The sequence below is a fragment of the Lissotriton helveticus genome, chromosome 12, assembly GCF_964261635.1.
Source record: "Lissotriton helveticus chromosome 12, aLisHel1.1, whole genome shotgun sequence".
NCBI lineage: Eukaryota > Metazoa > Chordata > Amphibia > Caudata > Salamandridae > Lissotriton > Lissotriton helveticus.
In genome coordinates this window covers 796,109,511-796,127,050 of record NC_136073.1, presented here as the reverse complement: position 1 = coordinate 796,127,050, position 17,540 = coordinate 796,109,511, and the positions used below count along the sequence as shown (strand labels likewise).

At 42.5% G+C, this 17,540-nt stretch overlaps 1 protein-coding gene across 1 annotated transcript in view; it reads right to left on the bottom strand.

Annotated features, from left to right (window-relative positions):
* LOC144799390 (myeloperoxidase-like) overlaps positions 1-16,643 on the bottom strand; it is an 84,956-nt gene extending 68,313 nt beyond the window's left edge. The window contains exons 1-2 of the mRNA XM_078670681.1: positions 16,164-16,643; positions 14,961-15,038 (exon numbers count right to left, since the gene is read on the bottom strand). Coding sequence (XP_078526807.1) covers positions 14,961-15,036 — 76 coding nt within the window. The 5' untranslated portion in view covers positions 15,037-15,038; positions 16,164-16,643. The remainder of the gene's footprint in view (positions 1-14,960; positions 15,039-16,163) is intronic.
* Positions 16,644-17,540: the final 897 nt, after the last annotated feature.

The following is a 17,540-nucleotide window of genomic DNA, read 5'->3' as shown; positions in this document are numbered from 1 at the left end:
GTCATGAGCACCGAAGGTGCTATGCCCTTTTGTTGACATGGCCTAATGGTATTCACTTTGCTGTCATCAATTTCTACAATGATTGGGGGATGAGGGGTGAGGGGTGGGGGGTAATTGTTGGGGAGGATTGGGGTTGGCTGGGGCTGGGGGCGGGGGGCAGATGTTAATGGATACTTACACGGCATCCACGTATGAATTGCACTGACTCCGGTGGAACGAACTGAACGCAGACGAGTCAATGGACTTTCCTGCTGAAAAGTTTTGCTTACCTAGTGAATACCTTGTGGAATGCAGATGAATATGGCTGTGATGATACTTATTGATACAGTGTATTGCCTTGTTGTCAAACTAATAAAAATTGTTTTAAAAAAATCAATTTCTACAATGAACTCTTTGGAGCTGAGGCTAGCGCCAACATTTTTAAGCTCTCAAGTTTCATATCGGGTCTTGAATCGGAATTAGCCCCCCTTAAGGATTCCACATTGTGGTTGGGGGTGACTTTACTACCAAACTCGGCCATTTGCCCCAGGCTGATGAGTCAGCCACTCTGGATACAGCCTGTGTGAGCGGTGTTTACTAGAAGTGTGACCCGAAAGCCGGGGCCATTTTGAATGTTATTAACATGTTTGTCCGACATTTTTAATGCCTGTGATGCCTTCGACCCAGCCCGCCATTTGAATGCTACTTTTTATACGGAGTGGGGTTCTGGGTCAATTATTGACTATATATTTTTTTCCAGTTTTCTCAAGAGTTGGATTACATGTGGGGGTACTATTGGTACTGCCCTGAGTAGCCACAATCCCTTATGGTGGGTTTTTGGTATACCCAAGGGGGGGGGGGCGGAGGACAGGTGGTATTCCCTCCGCTTCCCTAACTGTTAAATCCCAGGGGCTCCACCTAGAATAGAAAACTGTGGTATTGAAAAAACCTGTGCACTAATCACCTTAATATTTTATTTAATTGCCTAACATTTTTGGCAGACCTATGTTTAATGGCTACCAGTTTTATTCAGCGGGGGTCTGTCATTAGAGCCTCCTTATGAAACCCCCAGGCTGGCACCGGCTGGGGCAAACTGGTTTGACCCTACTTGCAGAAAGGCCTCCACGATTTTGCATAGTGCTCTAAAGGAAAACCCAAGAGACAGTCAGAAAATTAAGGGATACAGAGCAGTGTACAGAAAGGCCCTAAGCAGTTGGCGCAAAAAGATTAAAATGGAATATTGGGGAAGGCTGGTGCAGTCCTGTAGGAAGAAGGATTTTAAGTCCTTTTGGAGGGCAGTCAAGGATATCAGTAACAAGGGAGTTATTGAAAATTTAGTCACTTCTTCCTTTAGACCAGTGGCCAGTGCGAGCCACTTTTGTGGTCTCTTTTTCTCTGATATGTCACAGGACACCCATGAGGCCAAGGTGGTCTACCCAATTCTCATGAGTTTGACCCTGGAAGAGGTCCATGAGGCCATTATTAAATCTCCATCTAATAAGGCACCAGGCCCGGACGGGTACCCATGGAATTGTGGATCCCTCTACCTTGTAACTTGCTTTAATGCCTTTATTTGCTGGGCCTCCCATACTCAGGACATACCGCCACCTTTCTCTATCTATAAAAAAGGTGACCCACAGTCTCCTAGCTGTTATTGTCTAATATCCCTGTTGGACTCCACAGTAAAAATCACCAGGAGGGTTGTACTACACCACTTGCTTTCCTGGGTCGCAGAAGCAAACACACTGTGGTTGGTATAGTACGGTTTCCATGAGGAGCTAGGCACGGTGGAGCAATGTCTTAATCTACACCTGATTATTAGCAAGTACACCTTAGCTAAGCAGGGCTCAATCTGCCTGGCCTTCATGGACCTGCCTAGTGCCTTCGACAGTGTGGCCAGGTCCAAGCTGTGGAACAAGTTGAGTGACCGGGGGGTAGAGCCAGGGCTGGTCCAATTCCTGCATGCATTACATTTCAATCTTTCAGCATCTGTAAGGTAAGGCCCTGCAGGCGAGCGTACCTCCAGCTTCCTGCTGGGGAAGGGCGTTTGCCTCGGGTGCCTATTGCCCCCTATTCTCTTCCTGTTGTACATCAACGGTCTTGAGGAGACTTTTTCCACCTGTGCAGTGGACATACCACTAGTGGGCAGGAAACAAATCCATACATTACTTTTATGCGGATGACGCTGCCCTAATGGGAAGAACACGTATGAGCTTAAACATCCTCTTCCAGAAATGTGTTGGCTTCTTGGGGTCTATGTGCCTATCCACCAATCGACCGAAAACCTATACCATGTCCTAAGGGCCCAAATCTATGAAGCAAAGAAGTGTCTATCTACAAGGCCACCAGTTTGCCTCTAGCCAGGGATTTTGCTACTTGGGGCGGTCCTTGATGTCAAGGGAAATTGGGACCCCTGTAAGAATAAAAATCTCAAAGGTTTGCTAGTGCTGAGGGCTTTATCTACAGCATAGCTTCCTGCATCGGTAAAAGGCCCATGACTCCTCTGTTGGAAGTCTTCATGAGCAAATGTCTCCCCATGCTAACTTATGGGACTGGCATTTAGGGCTATTCTAACATCTCTGCCCATTAGACAGAAGAGAATAGGGCCCTGTGCCGCCTCCTAGGTGTACCTCCAGCCTGCACTTCTTAAATTGTCCACCAGCTTGGCGTTGGGTTTGCTGAAGATCTTATCGAATTGCCCCCCCATCCCCCCCCGCCGGTACTCTGGTGTGCCATCTGGGCAAACCAACATGCAGGCTTGAACAGGAAGGTGATTCTGGACTGCTTTGCCTGCGATAGAGGCCTAGCCATTCCCTGGTTGTCTTATATTAAACAGGAAATATTCGATCTGGGGAGACTCAAGCTCTTTTCCTCCCCTACCTGTATATCCAAAGCTGATTCAACTTGGGTCAAGAAGGCATTACTAACTAGGAACAGATTGCATAGAGAGGATTCCAGAATATTTCTGTTAGAGTGGGTGTCAATCTGCATATCTTCTTGGATGAATACCACCTGCGATAAAGTTTTGTAACCAGGTTTAGGTTGGGTATAGTAAGGTGACACTTAAGTTTGCCACTGGGCCAATTTAATTCTACCAACGTGTTAATCTGTCCCTGTGATGAGTCCTCTCCCCAAAGCTTGCTTCATTTCACCTTCTTCTGCAAATATAATAGGGCCCGCTCAAAGTTTTTAGTACCACTAATTAGAGCCTGTGGCATTAGAGGATGTGCAGAGGCTCTGGTGTATTTGTAATCTTTGCACTCCCTGCCCTTTGTTGTTCTGTATGTTATGTTATGTTATGTTAATGTTAAAATAATTTCTAAAGCGCACTTACACCAGGTGGTTTCATGGCGCTAAAACAGCTAGGAACTTTGAGATGTTATTCATATGCCTGTAAAAAGAGGAACGTTTTCAGAAGAGTCCTGAATTGAGTGTAGTGTGTTGCACATCTCAGCTCATTGGGAAGGGAGTTCCAGAAACGGGGAGCCAAAAAAGAAAACCTAAGTCCTCCGTGTTTTTTTCGTTTAAAAGCAGGTGAAGGTGAGAGGACCGGAGTTCGCGTGAGCGGACATAACGTTGGATTCTGGAAGAAATGAAGGCAGGTCCTTGACCAGCAAGGGCCTTGAAGATGGTACAGCCCAGCTTGAATACTCAACGTTTGGCTACCGGAAGCCAGTGGAGGCTCTTCATCAAAGGTCTAACGTGTTGATGCTTAGGTTGGTGAAAAATGAGCCTAGCTGCCTGATTTTGAACGAGCTGTAGGTGATGAAGTTGGTATGCTAGGATGCCAACATAGAGAGCATTCGCATAATCGATGCGAGAGGAGATCAGGGCCAAGATGACGAGGGTGAGGGCTTCTGTGGTCAGGAACCAACACATTTTTCGGATACTGCGAAGGTGGAAAAAGCAGGAGGAAACTACCGAATTGATTTGGGGCTTCAGGGACAAGTCACTACAGATGATAACTCCAAGACTTTTTACAGAGTTGACTGGTCGAGGAGGGGTGCCCAAAGATGGAGGCCAGAAGCTAGGATTCCAGGGGTTGATGGACCCCCCTGTTAGAACAAGCTCAGTTTTATCAGGGTTGAGCTTTAATTGGCTGGAGTACATCCATTCACTGATGGAAGTCATAGTGGATTGAAAATTACTAATGGATGTAATAGAAGAATCTATATTGAATATCAACTGAAGGTCATCTGCGTAGTTGAAGGAATGTGGCTGGGCTATTATGTAGAGTCACAATCAAGGGTTGCATATATAGATTAAATAGGAGGGGCGATAGGGCAGAGCCCTGAGGGACCCCACAGGTCAGCTTTGTATTCCCTGCCACGAAATTGTCTAGCCGGACTGCCTGGGAGTGCCCATGTAGGAAGGAGGTAATCCACTTAAGGGCCAGGCCCCGGATGCCGGCGTTGGTGACACGGTCAATCAAAAGTTCATGATCGACCGTGTCGAAAGCCGCCGATAGATCTAAAAGCACCAGGGCCTGGGTGATGTTTTTGTCAGCACCTCTCCTAAGTTCATCCATAACAGCTAGGATGACCGCTTCCGTGGAGTGAGCAGGCCTAAAGCCCGCCTGCCGGGGGGCGAGAAACTGGGAATGCTCAATAAATGAGCTGAGGCAGTTCATGACGTGAGCCTCCAGTATTTTGCTAAGGTAGGGGAGCAAGGAAATAGGGCGAAAGTTGCTTGGCACCAAAGGGTCGGCATTAGGTTTCTTCAGTATCGGGACAACTACAGCGCATTTAAAGGTGTCCGGAACAATGTCTGTTTTAAGGGAGTTATTAAGGAGTGAGAGTGGCGGGTCGGGGCAGGTAAGAATGGCCTCTTTTAGAATATGGGGAGGGCAGCAATCATTAGGCGAGCCAGATCCCACCTTGTTCAATAGGGTCAAGAATTCTACTCTGGAGATCAAAGGAATTTGATTGAGCGTGAAGGGGTTTTTACAAATTACGGGGAGGGTGGGGGGTGAAATGGGAATGGGGATATCATCCTTGATAAGGGAAATTTTGTCAATAAAAAACGATTTCAAGGAGTCGCAAAGTGTTTGTGAAGGAACGGGTTTAGCCGTCACCCTATCAGGTTGTGCGAGCTCGTTGACAATTGAAAAAATATCTTTGGCCTTAGTGGATGAGTTCGTGATTTTTTGAGAAAAATAAGCAGATTTAGTCTGGATGATGGAATCCTTGTAGTTTCTTAGTAAGGCTACATAGACCGCTCTCTCCTCAGGGGCATAGGCACGCCGCCAACGGCGCTCTGCTTGTCTAAGTGTCAGCTTTTCCTTCTTTAGTTCGCCAGAAAACCAGCGTTAGGCGTCGTGGGGGCGCTTAAGTCGAATATTCTTCAGAGGGGCTACCTTGTCGCTGGCTACTTCTAGCCAGCGGTCAAGGTTGGAGGCCTGGAGAGAGATGGAGGCCGGTTTGTTGGGAGAGGTGGCTGTAAGAAGGGCATGGAAATCGTCCAAGTTGGCCTGTTTCCAGTTTCTGGCCGTAAAGTTGCCAGCCGGGGGCAATGAAGTGAAAGGCGTATAAGCCATAGTAAAGGAAATAAAATCATGGTCGGACCAGGTACAGGGAGAGACTAGGGGAGGTGTGATTTCTATATTGGAGGTCCAGACCTGGTCCAGAATGTGCCCCTTGGCATGAGTAGCCTTGTGCACATGTTGGGTGAAATTCATGCCTAATAAAGAGTCTGTGAAGTCAGTCGAAGTGGAAAGTCCTTTTTAAAATGTGCTCTTAGCAGGAAAAAACAAATGGCTTTTTAATAGACTTGGGGGCAGATGTACAAATGTTTTGTGAGGTTGCAAATGGGAATTCGGCCCGTTTGCGACCGCAAAATTGGTGAGCCCCATGTACAAACCATATTTTGAGAGTCACTAACCTATTAGCAACTAGCAAAATTTGGTTTGCAACTCGCTATTAGGAAGGGGCGTGCCAAGGACGTCCCTTCCTAATAGTGAGCCTGACTGCAATGTATGATTGTTTTGCAGTTTACCACCCTTTACAAAAGGGTGGAAAGCCACTCGCAAACGGGAAGGGGTCTCCTGGGGAACTCTTCCCTTTTGTGAATGGGTGTTAACATATTTTTTAAGAGCAGGCAGAGGTCTCAGGGACCACTGACTGCCCTTAAAAAATGAAACTGAAATGTTTAATTTTCCTTTAAGGAAAACGGGTGCATTTAAATAAAAACTGGTTTATTATAAAAGCAGTCACATACATGGTAGTCTGCTGACCCCAGCAGGCCACCATCCTTGTGAGTGCTAGCCATTCCCAATGGGGTCGCAAATTGCGACTGCCTCATGAATATTAATTTGTGAGCCCATTGGAAATCGCAAACAGTGCCTGAGACACTCTTGTTCATTCACTTTTGCGAGTCTCAAATTGCGAGTCGCAATTTGATGCAATTTGTGACTTGCAAATGTAATGTTCGTACATCTGGCCCTAGATCTGCATATTCCTGGCATTTTGCACATGTTTTTATTCTGAGTGCTTTTATGTTTCTATCTTTTTAATGAATAATTGGCTGTGATTTGTTTTGCTTTAAGGATACCTTGTATATTTGTACTGTGCTTTTATGGCTGTGTTTCACTTCCAAAATAAAGTTTTTCAAATCAAATCGAATCGCCTTACTGGTGTAGAATTCAAGGTTTGCTCCCTTATTCCAGTGGCCAGCTAATAGTACTCAAAGCTTACTCCTGGAATTCAGTAGCAAACCTGGAGGGTGGGAAGAGTAATGCGTTTACTTATAAGTAAGTCTTTATGATTCAATTCTATAATCACACATACATGTGTTAATAATCTTGCATGCACAGAGGGGAAAATTTCTAGAACTGATACTTTGCGATTGTAAATGAATATGAACCCTCCACCCATCCGAATACTATATAGCTTCACAATATCGAAAGGTAAGTGCATATAGGGAAGTATAGAATCCCTATTCCCTAATTTACCATTCTGAAGTCTGCAGTACAGTACCTTGTTATATGTACCACATAGGTGCATGTAAGTGAAGTTAGGTATATTAAATCTAGACTGACTTACCTGCCTATATTTTGTTTTGTCCTCACTTGATATTGTATCTCCAAATTTCAAGGTGCATACACTTTTGTTGAGAAATTCTGCATGGGTGGTCTTTTTAAGTAGAAATTCACAATGGAATTTCTGTAATACAAGAACTGATCTTAGGAAGGTGATGGAGCAGATTTGATCTGCAGTCAGGTATTGTTTTATTTTTTTGTGCTTCAGACAGGCTACATTTAAATTGCCACGCACATTTTGGTGCAGGTTAAAAACATGGCACATGAAAAACAGGAAAGCGAGGCCTATTCAGTCTGAAATGCTTTTGCTGAATTAACATGTGTTTTTGCATTGTAGAGAAAAGTGGCCTTTTTACCTTTGAAGATTAATAGAATGTGTTTCTCTCTTTCCAGCTCATTCCTTGTAATCTAAATTCACTATTTCTGTCTTAAAAGACTTTGACTTGTTGCATATTTTGATAAATATTTTCAGTTAATAACACCTCTTTTTATAATGTGTGTGAATTAATAATGCACCAAACACCACACAGGGGGCTAAATGCTTTTTTTGCATGAAAAGCTGTTTAAAACTCTAAAGCATATTGCTGTGTGTGCTATATTAACTGTGTGTGCTTTTACATTTTACACTAAATGCATGAAAATGCTATGTTGCACATTGCACATTTATTTTGCATGTTGTCATAAACAATAGAAAAGCTGCTTGAAACTAATAGCTTGGCTAGGTAAACATTTATAAGGGGTATTAGTATGGAGTTGGGAAACATAATGGGCTGATTTACATGAAATTAATATTCTCTTTGTGTTTCTTTTATTTTTGGGGCCTAAGAAAAATGGCTGCCTGTGAATCCAGCAAGGCTATGACATGCATTTTCAGAAAAGGGTGCATGCGCAGACTGCGCCAGCTTTCCTCATGACAAGAAGTCAAGGACATCTTGAACTGTACATTCTTGTGATTGTGCCAATGTACTAGCTAACTAAAGTATCCGTCCTACTGCGCTTTGAAAGGAAGGAAGGACGAATTTGAATGAAACATTTTTCCTAGTAAATGTTGCAAACGTTTATAAATGTATTAAATAATTTGCGCTTCTTTTGTTAAAACTGGTAAAGTCAGGTTTTTAGAATGAGTCAGGGTAGTGAGAACTCTTGCCATCATGACTGACCAATCACGTACAAGTTTTCCTGAAAATGAAACATCTTTGTGTAGTCTGCCAAGAATTAGAGTATAAAATAATGATCTCTCTGGAGGGGGTTTGCCTTCTAGGCTCATTAGGGGGGGGTGTGAGCTCTTGAGAGAAGGAACAGATTAGGCCAAACATCCTATGGGTTAGGTACGAGAAACGTTTGGCACTGCAGGCCACATTCCTTTGAGGTCTGGTGAAGGGCGGGCTGTCTCCCTCCTTGTTTGCTCTTTAGACACAGAGATGCACAGAGCAGCAACAGATAGAAACGCTCTTTAGATTTAGATGCTAAACTTTAAGTTTATGCTTTGACTAATTAATTAGGTCTAAAAAGATTTATTTGTCTTATGCATTTATTTCTCTTAATGGGAGATTTTTGCCAACTATTTAATTATTGATTAGCTTTGCAAGACTATTTTTCTTACAAACTCTTTAAGAATGTTGCGCCACATTTCTTTCCTACATGTAATGCTTATATGCAGACTGTAATGTGTTCTGTATTATTGCTATGTTTCCTGTTTTCCAAATTCTGTAACCTGATTGATATTTTACTAATGAATAAAGGGTCAGAGAAAAATAAAATTTACTTTTTTTTTGTTGAAACTTTTAATTAATTTTATAAACACAAACACAAACAATTTGCAAGGAATAAAGAGAAAGAGCAGACAGCAATATAAACAACGTTGCATTACATGGTGTGGGAGCGGGAAGGTTAATCAATGAGCGTATGTTCCATCAAGAAAGATTCTCACATGTGGGGGGGGGGCAGAAGGAACAAAATATATCCAATACACAGTAGTAAGTGGAGGAACCCTCGGGTTACGGGGACGTAGGTGCAACATCTGGGTCAGGGAGAGGGGGGGTACATATATCACCACGGTAAGTGTTCCACTGAGTCCATATCTTCCCCCATTTGCGGGGGGTACCCCGAGAAATATATACAGTTTTTTCCCTGAACATGCACCAGTCCATGTTTTGTTTCCATTTCCGAATCCCGGGTGGTCCCTGAGCGCCCCACAGTTGCGCAATGTCTCTTTTGGCGATCATATTGCCCAAGGTCACCCATCGAAGCTGCGATACGGAGTAGTCGTTCGGTTCCCACACATTCAGCAAGCATCTCCTAGCCTCCGGCATCGATCGCACCCCCGTAACCTCACTCATCACCTCGTGCACACGGGTCCAGAATCACACTACCTCAGGGCACTCCCAAATGATATGTAAAAAGGTGCCCAGGAGACCGCATCCACACCGACACAAACCATCCACAGAAAAGCCCATGTGTACCAAACGGGGACCAGTCACATACACTCTATGCAGGATTTTAAGTTGCACAAATCTAAGGCGCGCCTGGATGGCCACCTCTTTAGGGGAAGAGATCGCCGCCTGCCAGTCCTCATCGTCCAGTTCCAGCCCATCACCAATCCAGACCTCTCTAAGGCGAAACAGGAGATCAGACCTGGAGTTGATCAATTTTTTATAAATAAGCGAAATCGTACTATCAGGAACATGTCCGTCCAGTACCCTGTCCTCAAGCGGGGACGACTCCGGAATCTCCACACCCGAAGGGAAGACCGAGAGCACCGCGTGGCGGACCTGCGCATAGTGAAAAAATTCGCGATCGCTCAGAGCGTACTCGGTTTTCAATTCCTCAAACGTCTTCATTCTCCCCTTAGTCCAAACATCATCAATCCTGCTGATACCTATCAAGTCCCACCTATCAAACCCCTTCGACTGCCAGAGAGAGCCAAGTCTATCGGATGCATACAGTGGGGTGGCACGAGTTAATTTATCAGTCCACCCAAGCGCCATGGAAGCATGTCTCCACACCTGGACAGCCGTCCTAGTGGGGCCCGTTACGTTTCGAGGGGAGAGTCTCGAGTAGAGGGCTCTATTATAGTCACCCCCCGGCAACAACCATTTGTCCATCTCGAAGGCCGGATTCGGCAAAGGGCCATACATGCAATGATTTATTGCCCCCAATTGAGACGCCCAATAATAGCGACGGATATCAGGCAAAGCAATTCCACCGTCGTACCATGGGAGCGACAGTTTAACGATGGCGATCCGGGGCCTGCCCCCCCACACCAGTTGTCTCTGTAAGCTCTCAACCTCACGGAAATATTTGAAAAATTTACTTTTGACTAGAAAATAAAACCCTTTAAAATACTCAACAACTCTCTCTTTATTGGCTTAAAATAATAATTGCATTTTTTACTGTACATGATTATTTAAAGTCTCCTGAAGGTAATACATGGTGTCAAGGGCCCAACACCTTTTCAGCGGTAAATTAGAGGTAGCATGAGGGTTTTGCATTGAGAAATTACCAGAAGAAATTGCCGCTCCATCAAAGGAACAGCTTCAACTGAAGGAACCTGCCATCACGGTACTGATCGGGCTTTAGTCTACTATTATGTGTTTAAATAATTGAAAAAAAGTCATTTTGAAGATGCAAGCACAGAGAATTCTCATGCCTACAAAATGATGACATTTGCCTCCAGTTGGGTCTGCACAATCCGAAAGAGACCAATTGCCTCCATTTGGGTTTGCACAATCCTAAAGAAACCAATTGCCTCCAATCGGGTTTGCATGTTCCTAGAGAGGCAATTGCCTCCAGTTGGGTAGCCTAATCCTAAAGAGGCCAATTGCCTCCAGTTGGGTTTGTATATTCCTACGGAGACCAAGTGCCTCCAGTTGGGTTTGTATTTTCCTAGAGAGACCAATTGCCTCCAGTTGGGTTTGTATATTCCTAGGGAGACCAATTGCCTCCAGTTGGGCCAGCACAATCCTAAAGAGGCCAATTGCCTCAATTTGGGTTTGCACAATCCTAAAGAAACCAATTGCCTCCAATCTGGTTTGCATGTTCCTAGAGAGGCAATTGCCTCCAATTGGGCAGCCTAATCCTAAAGAGGCCAATTGCCTCCAGTTGGGTTTGTATATTCCTAGAGAGACCAATTGCCTCCAGTTGGGTTTTCATATTTCTAGAGAGGCCAATTGCCTATCATTGGGGCTGCCTTATCCTAAGGAGGTCAATTGCCTCCAGTTGAGCTTGCATATTCCTAGAGATGCCAGACGCTTCCAGTTAGGTCTGCACAATCCTAGGGAGGCTAAATGACTACAATGGAGTCTGTACATTAGCAAAGTGGGTCATTGCCTTGAGTTGTCCTGCAAGTACCCTGAAAGACTATTTGTCTTCTGAGACATATGCTGATTTTCAGAGAGTTGACATTTGCCTTCTGTTGAGCCGCCATGTTTCCAATGTGGGATATTTCCTTGAAGAAGAGTCTGCACAGTCCCAGCAAGGCTCATTGCCTTGAGTATGGTCGGCGAGTTGGCTATGGGCCTTGAGTGAAGCTCGCCTCCATATTCCCGAAGAAGGTATTAACTTTCGGCTGTGTCTGCACATGAAAATGCGATATTGCAAGTTCCGCATGCTAGCCCAGATGCCTGGTGTTTTCCTACCTCTATTAATGCTGCAGGTGAACAGTTCTTCATGGACCACAGGTGCACCGTCTCATCCAAATCATTTATGATTCATCCAGGACTAGAAATTAACTCCCTCTTCCACCAGCAAGTAAACACATTAAAATAGCAGAGGTGGTGCTTCATCATAATATGGATACACATTATTATCTGTTGCTTCCGTGTGTTGCATCACAAGTTTCAAATTAGCAAGAAGCACTGGCAAAGCCAATAGGTCTGATGCTCTGACTTTGAGAACTGACAAAAGCAATATAGGCTGATATAATGCAACACAGTTTTAAAAAGATGTGCTTTAGGTATACAATGAAATGAGTAGAGGTTCTAATGCATTAGGATTCCTATCAAAGAATTGCACATTGCATCAAATAATGATTTTCATTTGGGGATTTCTTAATAGTAATCTACTAAAATGCATTTGGTAAAAGTGGGTGCAAGGTGCACACCGACTTGTACTGAACACATTGGTATTTTGTAAACCAACCCATGTATTAATAGATTGGTTCACAAAATACAGATTCATAGTATGCCACAATTCGATCTACCTCATTAATACGCAAAAGGCAGGATGCAAATTGAAACCCTTTATGATTGGTTAAGGTTACAGGCATGGTGGCCTGCTGGGGTCACCAGACCACCATGTCTGTTATTGCTTTTAAATAAAGCAAACTTTTTTTTAAATGCAGCTCATTTTCTTAAAAGTAAAACAGGGTGCATTTAAAAAGGACAATGAATACTTTTATAAACATTTTTTGCGAGTACCACTGCCTGCTAAAAAAAAATTTTTTTGTTGACATTCACAAAGGGGAAGGTGCCCCTTCCTAATTGTAAATGTTTACCACCCTTTTTGATTTGGGGATAAAAAACTGGAATTTGGTCGCTGAACATTAATACATAAGGTAAAGAATCTGGATTAGGAAGAGACGTCTGTCACATGCCCCTTCCAGCTACTGATTCTGTATTTATTCTAAAACCCAAATTGTGATTCGGTAACATGTTACTGAATACATTTATAAAAGCCCTTTTGAGGACGCAAAGGCTCACACTAGACAAGGTGACCCTAAAATTGCTTGGTTCATCATGCCCAAAATGTATGAGGAATGAGTATAACTTAATGAAGTAAAATAGACCCTTGTGCATTTTAATGGATGTAGAAGGATACACCCAAACAGCAAAGAGAAGAAAGTGAGACTAAAATACTCATCTGGGCTGATCCAAGATGTGATTGACAATATCTCATGTCATAGGCTGAAAGTTTTTGAGCCAAATAAGACAATGGGGGAAGGAGACTTATAGAAAGCGCCAGGGAGTATGTAGAGAATATGAAGAACCCTAAGCACAAAGGTAAGTTGACACATGCAGATTTACTCATGAGTAGTTTTACTCTTGCACATAGGTGTAACTCTACACTTTTGTGCAATTCACTATTTCTGAGTGTAGATTTACACCAAAGTCTTTACTAAAATGTCTCCACCCTCTAATACCAGGGGATGGAGACATACAAGAATACATTTATGAGTGTAAAACTGCCACTACATGTAAGCAGAGATCTCCTATGGTAAAGTATATGTAAAATTCATTCATTTTACAATTTAAAAAAATAAATACTTGAATGGAAAATATAGTTGTGAATTAATTTAAAATAAGTATTTATTAAATATTGAAATCATTAAAATCGAATAATGTATTTTAGAAATATTGTTTTTAAACAAGAATATACCACCCACGATAGAATATTAATATTTAATTAATAATTGCTAAATTTAAATGTAAAGTTCAATGAAATTGTTTGTAAATTATAAACAATTTACTTTTTAATATAATGTAAGGTGTAAATACTAACGGAAAATTATATATATATATGTTCAATATTAAAAGTCTGAATAATTTAATTTATTTAACATTATTTTCTATGGGTGTTATGCTAAATCCTTATCTCCATTGTTTTTTATGGGAATATGTTGCAGGACTTGTGATCTATCATGTGTAGTACTAGAACCAACTCCCAACCTGGGTGGGCTGGAGTACATTTGCAACAGTTTTTGGTGCCTTGTGGGCTGTAGTAACTTTAAAAGTGTTTTTTGTGAATAACAACAAGCTTACTCATTTGTGGTTAGGTGTTAGTATAAGTTTGTCCTACCCTAAACTCCTTCATAACTCCCTCGAAACCTATGCTTACACCATTCTAAATTCGTCCCATTCCACAATTTCCCATGGTTCGCTTCGACGTTTAGAGCGCTCCACATAGAAAGGATCGATGCGTGGTTTGTAGTAAGTAAATAAGAGCTAATGTTACCTACCACAAAATACAGATGTGAATCGGTACGAATATGTTCACTATGAATACCACTAGAGCCATTATGTGTTAAAACTGAAATGTAGCTCTAATCTAACGTTCAAAGTATACGTAACTCCATACCCATTTCCTAATCCTACAAATAAATTCTCCATTTTCTCCCCAATCACAGTGACCATTGGTTTGACCTCACAGCCCTCAGCCAGCCTCTCCACTTCTAAACGAAACAGACATTTCCTTTCTATTCCTTTCTCATTAACAAACCAAAAAAGACCAATTTTCAAGCTTCTTGGAGATGTCACTGGCTGACACACCGCACCTGCGGAAAACTGCAAACATCACTTCCTCGTACATGTATCTGCCCTCACTTACAAAACTACCCCATATGATGCTTCACACATTTTCCAAATCATTCTCTCTTCAGACCTTTTAACCTAGCCAGGAGGACGGCCAAACAGAAGTTGTACAGTTGCATAAGCACAATCATCAAAGTGGCCTGTGGGTGGAGGTACATTATCGTGGTGTGCAGTACAAAGATCTGTAGGAAACTAGGAACTGGATACTCACACTCATGGCTCTTGGTTCACTAAAATAGCACAGCTGCTGGAAAATAGATCACACAACCATTGACCCAATATGAGATCATGGGATTTGACCCTTGTCCTAGCCATAGCTCTCAAAAGCCAATGATGATGAACCAGAGAAGAGTAAGGAGCGGAAACTGTTTACATTTAATTTCTCTGCCTGATGTTCCCTTCGTGACCCATAATACCAGGGTAGAAAGGGAAAAAGAAATGGATACCATCGGTGAGCCAAGTGTTGAAGTGAGTACTTTTGGCTACTCCTAACTGACACCCAAGATCCTACAAGGACCCACTGAAACGAAGAGGCACCTAGATGCGCACGCTGTAAAAGAAGCGAGAGATCACTGCCAGACTCTTGGGCAGATCTAAGAGTGACCTGTAGATATGGGACAGTGGTGGGAAAGCCATACCTTGAACCGAACATCCCGGAGCAGTCAGTTGGGCAATGATGAGGAGGCATCCGAAGAAACGACAAACACCCTTCATCCCTAGGAAAGAGGAAGCAGTACATGAGGGAACTTGTGAAAAAGGACAAAGATATGGATGTGACAATTCAAAGTTCTGATGCTGTATTAGTTGATCTGAACACGAAACCTAAATATGTGACCTATTCAATTTTTTTACAGATATTATTATAGATTTGACCAAGCAGGATGAGACTGACTTGCAAATAAAAGTGCACAGTTGGTGGTTCCTTTAGGGTACCGCATGATCAGAGTTGGTGGTAGGGTGGCCACCTCCTTCTAGGTCATTACGGACACTGTTTCCATTTCTGAACCTTTGTGATATAGCTGGCCGCGTTCTGGGAGTTGTAGTCTTGTTTTGCCTCCATGAACTAATTAGAAAACCACACCTGAAATTAATAATTTGTAGGTGAAAAATTCAGGAGCGTCTTCGTAGACCTGTGGTGAGGTGGTCACACTAGTTGGTGGTACGCACAACATCCACATGTGCACAGCTGATTGTGCTCGCAGATATAACATGATGACTTTAGCGTTACTTGCAGGGACCACCGCTGCAGTTGGCAGTCCTTCAAAATACCACTGGGGTATGCTTGGTGGTACTCACAGATATGGCATGTGCACATGTTGTGTTACTTGCAGATACACAGTGGCATTCACAGATGTCACTGGAGCAGAATTGGTGGTGCTGCAAGGTTTCTACTGAAATGTAGGGTCTCTACCGCGGACTGTTAGTAAACATTGAGTAACAAGCGCAAAAAGCAGTTTCTAAAACTAACAAATGCCAAGGCAGACTTAATTTAAAAGAATTCCAGTTGGCTAAACCACCTACATTTAAGCCTTTTAAGCACACATTTAGTAAGGGAATTGTGAAAGAGATATCTGTTCATTTTCTAAAGCAGGTCCTAATCTGGTGGTAGTATTTTATGCTGGCAGAAATGTGTCAAAGTCAGTGTTTCTGGGCTTTCAATATAGAAACTAATGCATTCCTAGAGTTACAGTCTTAATTAATTAAAATTAAAGAAAGCTAACTAGAATACAATAAAATAATGGTTAGCACATATAAAAAGAAAACCCACCTGTGGATATTCCAATTCTCATATTGTGAAACAAAAAACAGAAAACACATTAATAAAAAGGGCATTGTCTTACTTGCTGTGCTCCTCGTTGGAGTGGTGGCTCTTCTCGACAGAGTCACTAAGGTCCAAGCCGAAGCAACAAGCCTCGTCGGCTGAGTGACCGCGCTCTTCAAAGGACTGTGCTTCTTGATGTGTTGAATGTGTTCGCAGCCAAAGTGACAGAGCTCCTGCTACATCTGAGTGACCGATCTGGGATTACAATGAAGTATGTACAATGCGTGTACTCCGTGTCAGAGTGTCCAAAGACCTTATAAAACAAACTATGGTCTGCACTGTTCCTCATCCGAGTGGCTGTATCTTTCATCGTAGAGTGGCCATGTTCTTCCTTGGTGTAGCACTCCTCTTCATGGTATGACTGCGTCCCTTGATGGAGTAACCCTGATCCTTGTTAAAGTGACTCAACCGCTGATTGGATGGCTTTGATCCTTGAAGAGGGACCTGAACTCCTTGTTCGCGTGACCGTGCTCTTTGCTGGAGTCAACTTAGGTCTTCTTAACGTGGATCCTTTATACCATGTTATCAGGAGCCACCCTATTTAATAAGCTGGTTGAAGATATGCGGCTATGAAGAAGTGATTAAATCCCATGCTTGGAAGGCGGGAATCCTTGACAAACCTGTTGGATGACTCCACACCTCAGAGGATCTGTAGTGAACCATGGTGTTGTGGGTGTGTCATTGACACCTTATTAGAGAGCACATATTACATTTTCATTGACTCAGCTCTTAGTTATGTTTTTGATTTCACAATAAGTTAAACTTGCGTCGGTATTTCTATATAAAACCATTAAAGTCTTTTTAATCCCTTTATTTTACTTTAACCCCAGCCCTGTAATTAGCCTGTTATTACATCTTGTCGCACAGGTATTGCATTTTATATGAGAGTTGTGCTCATCGCAACATGAATATAAACTTTCCTTCTTGCTGAAGCAATAAAAATTGCATTTTTCTGGCTCAAGTACTGAGTAAAACATGCTCGTCCCATTTAAAATTGCATTGTAAATTCAGAATATGGACAGTACCTGTAGTATAAATGCTCTGAGGTTACAAAATGGCGGCAAATGAGTTACATAATAGTAAAAACGCTTATGAATTTCATTTTGAGATCTAACAGATTTATTAAAATATTACAATTGTATAATTGCAGATTCGTTTCTGGAGGTAGGTGGGGTTGTTTTGGTATCTAGCTGTAATTTCTACAAAACTCTAATTACAAATGTGAGGTTTTTGGGACATATGTGACTGTGGCTACATTTCAGGAGTGTTTCGGGGTAACCATATATTAGAAAATTGTCTTTATTATTCCTTAACTTTTGTCAATCCTGTTGAGCTTTTTAAATTTCAATTTATTTTATTTGCTGTGTAAAAACCTGTTTTAATTCTTTGTCTTTAC